General features: G+C 40.7%; 2 protein-coding genes across 9 annotated transcripts in view; both read left to right on the plus strand.

The window, feature by feature from the left end:
* The first annotated feature begins 335 nt into the window (after nucleotides 1–335).
* On the plus strand, nucleotides 336–5334 carry rtca (RNA 3'-terminal phosphate cyclase). The gene is made up of 11 exons (XM_010871354.4): nucleotides 336–805; nucleotides 923–1023; nucleotides 1544–1687; nucleotides 1915–2038; nucleotides 2234–2292; nucleotides 2472–2613; nucleotides 2846–2967; nucleotides 3189–3247; nucleotides 4391–4485; nucleotides 4639–4743; nucleotides 4896–5334. The coding sequence occupies exons 1-11, from the start codon at nucleotides 764–766 to the stop codon at nucleotides 4992–4994; spliced, it is 1092 nt and encodes a 363-aa protein (XP_010869656.1). The 5' UTR covers nucleotides 336–763; the 3' UTR covers nucleotides 4995–5334.
* A 5492-nt stretch (nucleotides 5335–10826) lies between these two features.
* cdc14ab (cell division cycle 14Ab) overlaps nucleotides 10827–14104 on the plus strand; it is a 36047-nt gene continuing 32769 nt past the window's right edge. For 2 of the 8 annotated variants that reach the window (XM_034293712.1, XM_034293711.1), the window contains exons 1-4: nucleotides 10833–11166; nucleotides 11349–11431; nucleotides 11917–12007; nucleotides 12588–12663. In XM_034293712.1, coding sequence (XP_034149603.1) covers nucleotides 11123–11166; nucleotides 11349–11431; nucleotides 11917–12007; nucleotides 12588–12663 — 294 coding nt within the window. In that variant the 5' untranslated portion in view covers nucleotides 10833–11122. Of the gene's footprint in view, nucleotides 11432–11916; nucleotides 12008–12587; nucleotides 12664–14104 lie in introns of all 8 variants that reach the window. The other 6 variants (XM_034293709.1, XM_034293710.1, XM_034293708.1 and 3 more) reach the window with 6 other exon arrangements.

The following is a 14104-nucleotide window of genomic DNA, read 5'->3' on the forward strand; positions in this document are numbered from 1 at the left end:
AAGTCCCTATTCAGTTCTACATGCATTATTTGGGGTATTGCATTGAACTCTGAGAATACTTTAGCAAAACCCCACATGCAGAGTTTCAATTGAGTGTTTGTCCCATTTTGTTAATTCTCTCACACTCAGATAGTTCCCCTATATTACAAAATCACATAGGTTTCCTGACCCTGTAAACATTCCATGCAAAAGGTATAATATAACAGCTATCCATATTTAATAATCAAGGCAACGTTAATAATGATGAGATTTTTTAATGACAGTATCTTTTCTTAGGCTTTTTCCCTTTCTTTCTCAACTTGGAACTGGGTGGTGTGTTCGGGTCATTGGGTTGCTCGATGATCACGGGTGCGCATGTGCTAACTACCAACAGAATCGGAGTCACAGCAAACAACCTAAATGCTGAGCAACATTTCATTGACATTTTAAACAACACGTCAATCTCACTGTTGGTTGCAACAAATATAACACCATTTTTTGTAGCGCTGTAGGGGTTACCTTATTTTTTAAGCAATAACAAATAGCTTAAATTGATTACTACCGCACTGCGCAGTGACTGTTGGGGGAAGTTCGCGGTTGGACTTGGTGTTGTATTGTCTGCCACAGACGCCGGCGGAGTATCTTCAACGAGCCGCGTCCACGGCTAATTTAGAGCGCACCTTCAACATTGGACTATTTTCGCATCATTAAAGACCGATAAAAATATATCTCCTGGAGCCGGGACGTCAATAAAAAGTACAACATTTTTCGTCTGTTTTCAAAAATGGCCGCAACAGTGGAAATGGACGGAAGTATAATGGAGGGTGTGAGTATTTCACACGATTAAAATACACTTTCTACTACATATTTTATCAAAATAACTGGACAGTGAACTAAGAATATATATTTGCTTTTTATATTGTCGTATTTTTTACTCTTTCAGGGCGGGCAAATTTTGAGAGTATGCGCTGCGTTGAGTTGCATCAACGGCACATCCGTCAGAATAAACAAAATTCGCGCAGGTAGAAGTACACCAGGATTAAGGTACTAATTTCTTAACTTTGCTATAGTACTGTTGATTAATAACTATATAACACCATGAACTACATGCCATCTTAGTAATTAAAATAAAGCTTATTTCTAGTCCGTCTATTATAGCCCTGGGGCGATCCTTGGCGTCCCCAGACAGAAGTTTAGTAAATCTGAAAACAAAGCAAAGTTGGTTTGAATGATCTTTTTTCAAGTAGATGCAGCATAAATCTAGAAATTATCAACAGTTACTGTTTCACAAACCATACCTATCAACATTTTTAGTGTTTTGTTTTATAATCTGAACTGCAGATGCCACCCTCATACATTTTTCATGTGATCCTTTGTTGGTTAATGCGCAAGCACATGGCTGTTCACTTCTTTCTAAAAACTGATGATCTCAACTTTTCCTTAATCGCCTATGTTATTCGGTAAATAGAATATCATAGCCTTCATATTTAGTCAGAATTCTAGTCAAATAAGACTTTTTTTCCTTTCATTGTTAACCCCCACCCCTTCCCCCTTTCACTGTTAGACCACAGCATCTCTCAGGGTTGGAGTTGGTCAGGGACATTTGTTGTGGAACTCTAGAGGGAGGTTCTGTTGGATCCACAGAAGTCACACTTATTCCTGGGAAAATTAAGGCTGGAAATCACACGGCAGATCCCCAAACAGCAGGGTGAGTAATGTCAGGCTGCTCCTCTATTCTTCCGATGGCCCATTTAATAAAAAATATGGGACAGATAAGTTCTTAAATTGCCAAAAAGCAGCGAAACAAACGTGTTACTCCTGTCAATGCGGCATTGTTTGAGATTACCATTGAAACCCGATATCTAGAAAAGTCTTGCCTGGCAGATGTGTGTAACCTCGGGTTAGTCTAACCCCTCCTTTGGGACTGTGCTCCAGGAGTGTTGGCCTGTTGCTCCAGGTCTCCCTGCCTTGTGCCCTGTATGCAGACGGACCCTCGGAGCTCTGTCTGAAAGGAGGCACCAATGCCGACATGGCCCCGCAGATTGACTACACCATCAAGGTATGGCAACTGTTTGGAGTGGTGTCCGTTTTTATACGGGGGAATGGTGGTCTGTCGATACACCGAAAGTTGACGACTTGGTTTGTGGCTGTCAACTAACTTTCTCTAATTTGGATTTCTCTAAAAACGTATGCCTCTTTGTTTACTGAATTCCCATTAGAAGTACTGTAAAGTCATTTTCCCCTTTTCCTCCAGGTATTTAAGCCTATTGTGGAAAAGTTTGGAGTACATTTTGACTGCGACTTGCGAATGAGGTTGGTGTTACAAAATTCCCTGTGAACAAAAATGTTTGTACGTTCCCTGAACTTCAGAAAGTTATGTCTTGGATCTCCAAGACTTTCTCCAGGATATATCCCCTCTTTTATGGTGTTGCCGGTGGTGTGAAAATACTGCCTGGACCCCAAAATATGACTGTGTGTGTTTATGTCTGTAGGGGTTACTATCCCAAAGGTGGCGGCGAGGTGGTGGTGAAGGTTAACCCAGTGAGCGAGCTGAGCCCGGTCAACATGACCGACCGAGGAACCATCACTAAAATCTACGGCAGGTCCTTTGTGGCCGGGGTGCTGCCATATAAGGTACCGTGCCAAGCACCACCTTTGGTTAGGAGTAACTGTGGAATCGGACTTCACCGTTTTACTATTGTTTTTCCCTGAATGGTCTTCATAATTACATGGGATTTGTCAATAGTCCCCCAACCGGTGTTTCCCCCCCCCCCGTCCATCTGGTGCCCCTGTGGATTCAAATTGAGGGGAGAAAAAAGTTTGACAGCGATTTTTGCGTCTGCTGAAATAGTCGTTTTTCTTCCAGCTCGCCAAGGACATGGCTACCACCGCAACGAGACATATCAGGAGGGAAATTAAGGACCTCTACGTCAACATCCAAACCCTGCAGGAGAAGGACATGGCCTGTGGCAGTGGCAACGGCATCATGTGAGCTTATTTACGTTACCGTCTCATTACGTCAGCCTGTAAACATCAACATGCATTACATCACAGCCAAACGTTAATAGGTAAGACCTCGTGAATTGTTTCCCTTGGTTTGATGAGGAGAAGGCTACTTTCAACAGAACTAATTTGGTAGTTGTCCGTCAGCTTAAATACTAACCCCCTCTACCACATTGTTCTGATATGTTGTCACCTGTCTTCCTCAGAATCATTGCAGAGTCTTCCACAGGCTGTATATTTGCAGGGTCAGCTCTTGGTAAAAAAGGTAAGAAATCCACTTGTGTGTTGTCCAATATTGTGTAAAGTCCATTCTGTGCCACTAGTGGGCGACATTGTACAGTGAATGTCTTGCCTGTCTGTTATCATGTGAAACTGAATGGATGGAAGTGTTGATGAGTTTTTCTCATTGATTTGTTTAGTCCGACAATGTTGTTAATCAATTTCAAATTGCCAGATGCTTCCGTGGTTTTCTTTTCTGTTTGATTCCCATCAAGAACACCGGTTGTTCTCTTGTGACTAGAGCTAAAAGGTGTTGAATCTATTTTTGGTTCAGCCCCAAATTGTCTCTGTTACTTTACTGATATATTTATTAAGCTTCTCTGAGTAAAAAAAAAAAAACATCAGTGAATGCAGGTATGTCATAATATTAGGCAGTGACCAAGTGTTTGTAAGTTAAATAAGATGGAGCAAGATGCCCTTCAGCAGCTACAATATCTCCTGGTCTGCGTGTTGGGGCCCAGAAATGTTCAGCCATATCTTCTGTACTGTGCAGTGTGCTGCAATATGGCTTGTGGAGCTTGTCTTACGTTTCTTGGCTCGCTGAGTTTCTTGTTTGCAAAGCAGATTTAAAGTTTACCAGATTTATGCTGACTATTAGCATTAGTGCAGTGTAAATATTTCCCCTGTTGTCAAATGTGTGCCTGGCTTTAGTGCTGCTGATCTGGCATCAGTCTCTTTTTAATAACGTAATGATAGAACAGACTACCTGATCTGCAGATCTGCTCCATGTCATTCTTCAAATGTGGGTCCGGTTCTAAGTATAAATGTTGAGAGTGTGGAGAAGTACATTTGAAAAGTTTGAAGTATTAACAGGCTTCAGTTGATCCAGCTGAGTAACTGGTCTGATATGGCTCTGTTAATCTGCTAAAAAGATATTGGTTGGACCTGAGTAATGGCATTTTTTTTTTAAATATGCAATGATGTAGCCCCTCTGTCTTGAAAAGATAAGGTTGACTGTCATCCCCTGGATCCTATCGAACCGTGGGAAGAACTTTTAGAGCGCAAGTAGCTAGCAGCATTAGATTGGGACGGTTGCTTCCTGCATAAATGCTGTGCTAATAAAGGTTTCTTCTTCATGTGTGGCAACGTCTACGATAAGAGGCTGTTATATTACTATGTTTGACCCCAGGTGTGTATGCAGACAAAGTGGGTTTTGAAGCTGCGGAGATGCTACTCAGGAATATCAGGCACAACGGCTGTGTGGACGAGTTTCTTCAGGACCAGGTTAGCAAAGAGCGCAACCCACACTTAAAAAAGCATCAGCTTCCAAATTCAAGTTATCGGGTGCTTGACACCTATCCACATAACACCAACCACTTGCTGTTCGAGAGTACTGTTCCGTCCATCACAGTTTTTTTTCCCTCCACTCCCTGGCAGCTCGTCCTCTTCATGGCTTTGGCAAACGGCACTTCCAGAATACGTACCGGCCCAGTCACCCTACACACACAGACTGCCATCCATGTAGCAGAGCAACTCACTCAGGTGGGTCCAAAAACACATTTTGATTGGCAGAAATAAAATAAACAAATATGATGGTGGAGAATGTGAGAATTGCAGTTGGTGGTTTAATAAAGTACTTTTTTCTTCTTTTTTTTTTTGATTTGTTTGTGGGAAAATGTTGTTCCTATTCCCAGGCTAAGTTCACAGTGACCAAGGCAGAGGATGAGAATGCCAGCAATGACACCTTCATCATTGAGTGCCATGGAGTGGGAGTCACCAACCCTCATTTCTAGCCACGCCTGCACACGTGTTGTCTCCCTGCCCCATTTATTTTGACATCCGCACCGGCTGTGGATAGAAGAGGCACTGGAAATACTGGAGGACTCATAGCAAACACACTACTGTGATGTCACTGAATGGTCAGACGCTGATTCTATTTATATTATGATTTATGGCCCCTCTGGCTAAATAAGCAAATTAATTATTGGTTTACAAATGCACAGCCACATTACGGTTTGTCGTTGTTGTACTTTTCCCCTCCTATTGCATTAACTATCATTACCCTCTTAGCTTGTATAACTCAGGGTATTAATGCCTTACACTGTTATAATAAAAACATTATTGGAAGTAGAAGTGGTGTGTTTCAGCAGTCTGTGCCTTATAGTGCATACAGGCTTTGATGGCAAAAGAAAATGATATTGTTAATGTTCTTTGTCCCTAGTTGATCATTTGAGACAATGCTGCTGCCTTTTCATATGTTAGTTTATTTTTATTTTAGATGTAATACTTATGTTGTTTAACTCAGGTAACGCAGAAGACTGCTGAGTTGTTGGCTACTGTATTAGTCAGATACGGTTAAATATATTATTTTGTGGAAAATATCAATAAAATGCCTTATTTAGGCTTTCTGAACAGGAGATGATCTTGAGTAAAGGATTTCTGACCGGTCATTGGTAATTCTGGATCTCTTCTCGCCCCTGGAAATGTGAAGTCAGTCATTACTTCTAGCTAGTCATGGCGTTTGTACAAGTAAATCTGTACTTTCACATTATGGTCGCGATTCAAACACCTTTAAGGACGGGCAACAGTGTAAGTGTGGTCAATGACGTGTTCCCAAAATAATTAGCTTGAGGTTAATTACGTAGATGTAGCATAAAGTTGCCTGTCTGACTAATAACTAGTTCACGCAGCTTAATAGCAAGGTTGCGTTATATTTGTCACCTAATGACTCAACACCAAGAAGAACCTTTTTCTATGCCGCTTCAACTGTTGTGATACTTAGTGATGTTATACCAGATTATCATCAGAAATGGGGGCAGATTTGTCTAACCGGAACACATGCTGGCATACAATTCTCCAGGCAAGTGACGTGTAGACTTGTGAGAGATTTTAAGTAACTGCTACTGTTTAGGAGTACTCATTTTTTCCACCTGGCCGCAGTTAGACAACTTCATTGAGGAATATTGAAAATGTCCTCTACTGTATGTGTTGTCTTAGCGCAATGACTGTGTGTGTGTGTGTGTGTGTGTGTGTGTGTGTGAATGTGAGGGCTTAATAGATCACAATAAGGGTTGTAGCTCCTTTTGTGGCCTCACCAATCCTCTTGACTCACCACCAGCAGATGCAGGGACAAAAGGGGGTAAAGAATAAAGACTAGCTCAAGTTGGGGGGGGGGGGGGGCTTTGGATGAGGTCAGCCTTGTCTTTGGCTGAGGATGGTGGGGGGTTTGTTACGGTGACAGATTCATTGATGAGGTTATACCCTGTAACCAATGTGCTTCATTCAGTCTTCATCTAGATCTGTTGCTGATGTCACAAACCCCATAAACTTTACCCAAATGTATGTTGGTCATTTTGCGGATTCTGTTATCCATGTATTTTGCTTGTGATCTTTTATTTCATAGCTCACAGATGGAATTGTATATTGATTTGAGGTTTATTTGTAAACTTAAAATGCTAATTAAAAATGTAGTTAGAACAACAAAATGAGCCTGCAGGGGAGAATGATTCACTGAAAGTATAAGCCCATATAGAAATTCTGCATTTTACAGACGATAAAGTAATACAAATACATTGGTAGGTGGATGCTGCATCAGGCGCCCATGCGCTAACGTGAAAAGGCTGTCTCCACAAAACCCAGCACTCTGACAAGATGGAGACTGGTTATAGACAACAATCCCTTTGAAGGAGCTACAGAGTTCGGTGGAGGGTGGTAATGGTGCACCAATCGATCATATCAAGAGCTCTGCATGACTTGTATTTGAGGGTGGCAAGAAATAAGATTAAAAACGTACCTGAAATGGGTGACCCGGCTTTGAAGTGAGAAAAGGCATTGTGGTCAGATGGCCAAAACTGAAAGCACTGTGTGGTTTAGCCTGAACACTGTCTATGCCCCAACATACACCATCCCTATATTGAAGTATGGTGGCAGCATCGTGTTCTGGGGATTCTTCTCATCAGCAGGTGCATCTTGTTAAAATGTAAGCAATAATGGATGGAGAATAATACAGGGAAATACTGAGTGAGAAGGGTTAAACCTGGAGCAAATTTGCCAAGAAGAATGGGTCACAATCACCCTCAAACTGAAACTGTGCTAAACTGGTACATACCACCCCCAAAAAGGCTTAAAGCTGTTATTACACAGACAGGTGACCCTACCAAATGTCTAGGGGTTGATTTTTCTGTAAAATATTTTCCAGCATGAAGCCAATATCACTTTACATTAATTGTTCTGGTGTTGTAAGGCCAGTTTTAGACACAGATTAAGCATAAAAATCTAGCTAAAAGGAGATTCTATGTTGACGTAGATTATTTTTTTTTTGTCAAGATCAGGGTCTGATAACTTTTGCAAGACACTGTATATAGATAAAGGTATTCACCCTCTTAGACTTATTCATGTAAATAGTGTTGCAACATGAAATCCTAATGGTTTTCATGTTATGGGGATGTTTCTCTGTCAGGGCCTGGAATCTTGTTAAGACCGAGGGCAAAATGGATGCAGCAACAGTGCAGAGAAATTCAAAGAAAATCTGCTGATGTCTACAAAAGACCTGGGACTTAGGAGAAGTTTCATCTTCCAGCAGGGCAATGACCCCAAACATTCAGGCAAGGCCACATTGGAGTGGGCTTAAAAAAAGGTCAATATCCTGGAGTGGCCCATTCAAAGCCTGGACTTCAATCCAACTGAGAATATGTGAAAGAGGTAAAACTTGCTGATCACAAAAGGTACCCATCCAACTTGATGGAGGTTGAGAAATTTTGCACACAAAAAAAACTGGTTGAGACTTATTGCCTCTCACAAATATGGACTAGAAAGGTCTGAATTCTTATGCAATCAACTATTTTCTGTTTTGTATCAGAAATCAGTTTGTAGATTTTCTTTTTTGACATTATGGACCTTTTTTGTGCTGAACAGCTGCAAAACTCCTAATTAAATCAATTCAGATTTCATGTTCTAACACACTAAGATGTGGAAAAGTATTTTGAGAACCACTAAAATTGCCGCTCTGTCTCTTTCAGAGACTGCACACACCAGGACATGGTTATGCACTCATGGGATATTGTGTTCTGTTAGGCTTATCCCTACCTAAAGCTAAAATACTTTGTGTGTGCAGATTGTTTTAACTTACTGTATATATTAAGCTACGTAGAAGAATATACCAGGTTTCACACTGTTTCTCTTATGTCTGTCACTCAAAATTAGCCTAATATCACATCAACATGGGACAAAAAGTGGCCAGTTTATTAGGTCCACTACCCTGTTAATAAAAATGTATCACTAGTTCAGACAGTGAGTCACGTGGCTGTGGCTTGCTATATAAAGTGGACAGACAAGCATTAGACATTCATAGCATGCAACTTTACAAGTAGCTCAAAATAAATCCCTCTGCCCCATGAAAAATTAGGCAAAACTTGTATAATTTCATAAAACCTGCTTTTTTAATGGCAAAGATATCTCTACACCCCATGGCAAAAAGCGAGGAATCGCAGGAGATTATCTTTAAAAGTTAGGGAAAAAATCCCATTAAGATGGGGGTAAGAGAGGGGACATTAAATTGTTTTGCCATGAAGTTGGGGGCCCCACATCAAAATCTTGCCTAGTGTCCCCAAAATTCTAGGGCTGCCCTTACTTAACCTTTCTGAACTGCCCTAACAACAGTTACTTAAGGGATTATTGTGCATACTTCTGAAGTAAACATATTTACAGTTGACAGAGCCATACAAGTCTGTTTTAACAGCTCTACCACTTCAAGTGCACAACTCTAAGAGGATTTGTTGGAAAAATTGCATCACTTCACTGGTCTAAAATTTGCAGAACACTGAAACACACCCTGTCACGAGGACTCGCTTGGCTCTTATGGTCTTGTGGTTCTTTATAACATACTGATAAGAGGAAACTTTGCACGTTCAAGAATTCCCTTGATATCGCTTTCCTTTCTTGCCCAGTACAGGTAAGCTCTTTTATAGGTTCAGGTCCTTCTTTTCCGTGATGTCAGATGAGGTGAGTATCAGGTCGTCTTCACATGCGCCTGATTGGCTTAATCCCAAACATAAACATGCATCAATCTTTGGTGTATGTAAAACAACAAACAGTACTGCAATTATATAAAGAAAATGAACAGTATTTATTACCAGATTTATTTCTATCTTCCTAGAGGAAATAACACATTCGTGGCTGTAAAATCGGGGCGGGAACTCGACAGAGCTTGAAATTCACACCTCGGCTGCTGTAAAAAGGGGCCCCATGTGAAGGATGATCACATTACAGTAACCTGAGGTGGTCACCCGATCCCCTCCACCCCATCTTTGTGTTCCTCCGGGGTTTCAACACCCACAAAGCCCATCGTTCTATCCTTTGGTAAACATCGACTCAATCGCATTCTGAGGGTGGAAAGGGCGCCGTGATCCACCGAGCTGCCGCCAAGGGCCCCGGGGGGCCTCCAGACCTCCCGTTTTGCTGCATCCCAATGAAGGCATGTCAGACGTTGCATCTTGGAGGGCCCAGGAGCACAGTGACTGGAGCCAGCCAGCAGCGTTGGCAGCAGCACCCCAGCGGGTCTGGATCTCTCTCATAGCAGGTGAGCTGAATCCTTGGAAAACCACGTTGCCTTCCTCACTGCTGTCAGGTGCATCGACGTTCACACGCATCATTAGTTATTTTATCTGGGATTGGGGGGTTTCTTAATGCGATTTCTCTTCTTAGCTCTAATTGTTGATGGGCAGAAAAATGGCACTGCCTTTTTTGTAGCCTTGTGATGACATGAATGATGGATACAAGAAACAGAATAGTGTGTGTGGTCAGCAATCAAGTGAATAAGGTTTCTCCTGACCTGAGCAGAAAGAAATCTGGTCCCTGAGTTTTTTTTTCAGTTTTCTCCAAAATACAAATGTGTGTATTATGTCTTGTATTCCTATGGATTTCGAGGTAAAAAGTGATATCAGTGTATAGTTTGAGTGAAAGTCAGAAGGAAAAGTCCATTTGTCCAATGATGAACTTCTGGATAATATGGCTGTCCATTTAAGGACAAACATTTTTCTGATAGCATATCCAGAAGCAAAAGTTCAGTGCAGCCCATTTACAGGGCATGATGGCAGTACAAGCAAGGAGTTACTTTCAATCCACTCTCACTCACTCCCACTCCTTGTTTATGACCCAGGTGGAGTAAATACTGGCAGAGGTTGATACCTGATTCTGCTGTGGTTTTGGTTTTTACTTTAAGGGGCAGTACTTGAATTTGGTTATGCAGATCATGTTATGTGGATCACATCAAGCATTTCAGATAAAATTAGCACCATCCCACTTTTCAGAGCATTAAAGTGAATTTCGAGGATGGCGCAAAGTCTATAATCCTTGGTCCGTCAACATTCTTCCACCATAGTACTAGTTATTTGGCTATCTAGGTGTTAAGGTTGCAACAATATTAGCCTGTTAGTTTTAATATTAGCCTGAAACACTAGGTCACGCTGAACAGGCATAATCAAAGTTTGCTACCCCTATAGGCCCGTAACTGTGTTACCCATACTAATAGAACGTTGTTCAAACCACTCTCTTTAAGCTCCTGCGTGCCCTCCCCCTCCATTTTTGATTTTAGACACTATTTTTGTAATATATTACGGCTGATTGGTTAACTGAGAACGTACCCTGGCAACGTGCCTTTGTGTTGTGATTGGGTTTCTGGTTACCATGTGATGTCCTTTTAAGATGTTTGCTTGTAGCTGAATGACTATCTGCGATCATGGCTGGAAAAAGATTTGTACAGTGCAGTGGCTGGGACGGAGATGAGTGAAGAGGACCTCTAGTATTTGTAATGCGTAGTTAGATAATTTCCACAGCGCTTAATGAAACCAAGGGGAATGCAAATATTTTCTGCTGCAGGGCTACACCTTTTCTTTGGGCATGGATTTCGAATTGGAATGTCCAAATGACGTCTCGTTTACTCTTTCAGCCTAGACTGAGCAGAGCAAAGTGCGTGGCTAGCAACTAGAGTCGCTACTTCTAAGTTTTGTAGTAAACTAGCTATCCATCTTGCTACTTCAATGTATTAATCTAATTTTCTTTTTTAGAGATAGTCTGATGCTATTAGCTAGCTAGCTCTCCAGTTTAGTTGTTTTTTTTTGTAACTTGTCTGTGTCGATGACTCTCGACAGCCTTAAACATTCTACTGTCCTTTCAACTTTGTTTAAAATGGCAGACGACATAGAATTGATAGGAGCCTGTGAATTAATTAAAGGTAAGTAAACATTTACAAGCAAGCCCTTTGTTAACCTGAATATTAGGTAACGCAAGTAATGTGAGTACTTTCGGAGCTCTGTCTAGCAAGTACTAATATTTTGCTAGCTAGGAAGCGCGATTCAGTCCAGGCTCCTGTTTGAGATTTTCACTTGTTCGTGAATGGCTAAATTGCTTCCTAGCTAGCTTCTGCGATATCTAGATAACGTTTTCGTAATAAACCACACCAGCGAATAAATCGGATGTTTTTAGATTACCAACGAAATGTCAATTTTTTTGGAGGTTGCGGTTGGTTGAGGTTATTGACATACTTTGTAACTCGCGGGAAAGTAGTCATTCAGTCACATTTCTAAACTAAGTTTCCAACTTTACCAGAAATATAAGTCATGCAGTTATCCTTTGCACATTTGTGAATACTTTTCGTGGCCATTGAAGATTTGATTCTAAAATGCATATATTTTTTTTGTTTGTTTTGTTTTTCTCCAGATCGATTATATTTTGCTACCCTAAGAAGCAAACCAAAAAGCACTGCAAACACACATTACTTTTGCACGGATGACGAATTCGTCTATGAAAAGTAAGTTATTTTTGTTTTGCCTCTTGGGTTTTATTCGCTTCACTGCTTTTGTTTTGTTAGTTACACTCCACTAGACAGCAGCAACAAGTGTGACTAATACTTCTAAAAAGCTTTTTACTGCAATTATGTAGCACCTTTTTAATTAAACGTTTCCCAAATCAGGTTTATAAATCCATTTTGGTCCTCTCGGGATCGGGTTGACCAATGGTTTACATAAGGCAGCGTTGGGTTAACCCTCCCTGCTGTCATTGCCAACAGGGAAGTTAAACATTGTATGGTTCAGTACACCCAGATGTATTTTTAAAATAAATTTAGCACATTGGGTTATTTTCTAAATTAGGATAGCTATGTCTAAATTTAGACAGGGAATCCTGTTCTGACTTTTCCTTACTTATTGGTCTTCTGACCAACTAGATCAGCATTTGCCAATAATGTAAGAATAAAGGTAAGAATTGGGCTTTCTATTTAAAACTCTGTTTTAGTCATCTCCGTAATAGGCCTGTTGATGTACATTACTAGGAACGGAAAGTGTTTTTAGTCCAGTTATTTTAAAAAAAATATATTGTTAATGGTATTTCAGCTTCTATGCAGATTTTGGACCCCTCAACTTAGCCATGCTGTACCGATACTGCTGTAAACTCAACAAAAAGTTGAAGGTAAGTCGTGTGCCTCTCGTTCACGCCGTTCCTCACTCAGTAAGAATGTATACTATGTATTTGTGACAATACCACAAGGGAAATTCTGTCCCACACCCTGATTGACAACAACAAAGAGGCCTTTGGCATTTGGAAACCTGCCAAAACACAAAGCAGTGTGGTTTATGGTCTTTATTATTGGATGATTACAAAGACAAATCATAGCATTGGGCCTTTTGTTTCTTCGAATGGTAGCTACTGGCTGGCTAGCTAAATCCGCTGCTGAGTTAATTACTTATTTGAGAAGTTGCTGCAAATGTAGCTAACATGCCTATGAATGATACAAAAATAATTGCTCACTAACAAGTTCCTTTTTTGCAGTTAAATGTTCTTTCCTATATGGATAGCGAGTTGCTGTTAAATAAAGTGCTTGCTCCTAAAGCAACAATATCAGACCACTCTATCCATATAAATAAAACAGACCAGGCTATCCATTTTAAATTAAAAACATATTTTGATGATGTGAAAGTTAATCCAATGATCTTTCTCAACAAGATGGTCACTGTCCCATACTTTTAATAGATAGTATTTAAAACTGAAAGCTGGGGTTGTGTGCCTGAATACCTCTATAGAATTAATGGACACAACAAAAGTCCTCTGACCATGTAAAATAAAGGCTTTAACAGGGTAATTGGCTTTCTGTTTTTAGCCCCTGACTCACCTGTTCCAAAGCTGCGTTGGCACTTAGAACAGAGAGTCTTTGGAGATTCCAGGATAAGCTGGTCTGGGATGCTCTCCTTAGCTCAGCAGTTTGTGAAGGGTGACCCGAGACCACAGTCTACTCCAGTTAGTAGTATATGCAGCATTTTAGATTCTGGAGCCTGCCTGATAAAACATTTAGATTCTGCTGTAGTTGTTAGGTGCAACCAAAATAATCTAGTTTGTCATTATTATAAGAAAATGGGTGTTTGCATCAGCGCAGTAATCTTGGCATGCCATTATTATTTGCATGCTGAAACTGAATATACATCTATTTGTTTGGTACTTATTACAGTTCTTTGGTGGTTCAGCCTGTCCAAGTGGATTGTATTTTGTTTAGTCAAGGCTCGCAATTTATCTGGGAGTCCTTACATTTTTGCTGTTTACGAGGATGCATGACACCAGTTGATGCCCAGGTTATACATAAATTTTTTTGCTCTCATGGGCTAATCCAGGTGTTTATGAACCCGGCTCCTTTTCCCGCGATGTTTAAATTCTCTCAGTAGGCTGTTTGGTCAACAGTCTCTTATCTTCTAGGAGATGTGATGAAATTCTACCCAGGTCAAACTAAGTTTAAAATGTTGACATGCTAATGTGAGACTGTAGTGGGAGCGTCCATCTTCCTGTATACACACACACACAGACAGCCCTACCCCCACCAGTGTCTTTCTACCACCTATCTCATGTCTTTCTACAACCTTGT

Source organism: Esox lucius, chromosome 8 (assembly GCF_011004845.1).
Source record: "Esox lucius isolate fEsoLuc1 chromosome 8, fEsoLuc1.pri, whole genome shotgun sequence".
Taxonomy (NCBI): Eukaryota; Metazoa; Chordata; class Actinopteri; order Esociformes; family Esocidae; genus Esox; species Esox lucius.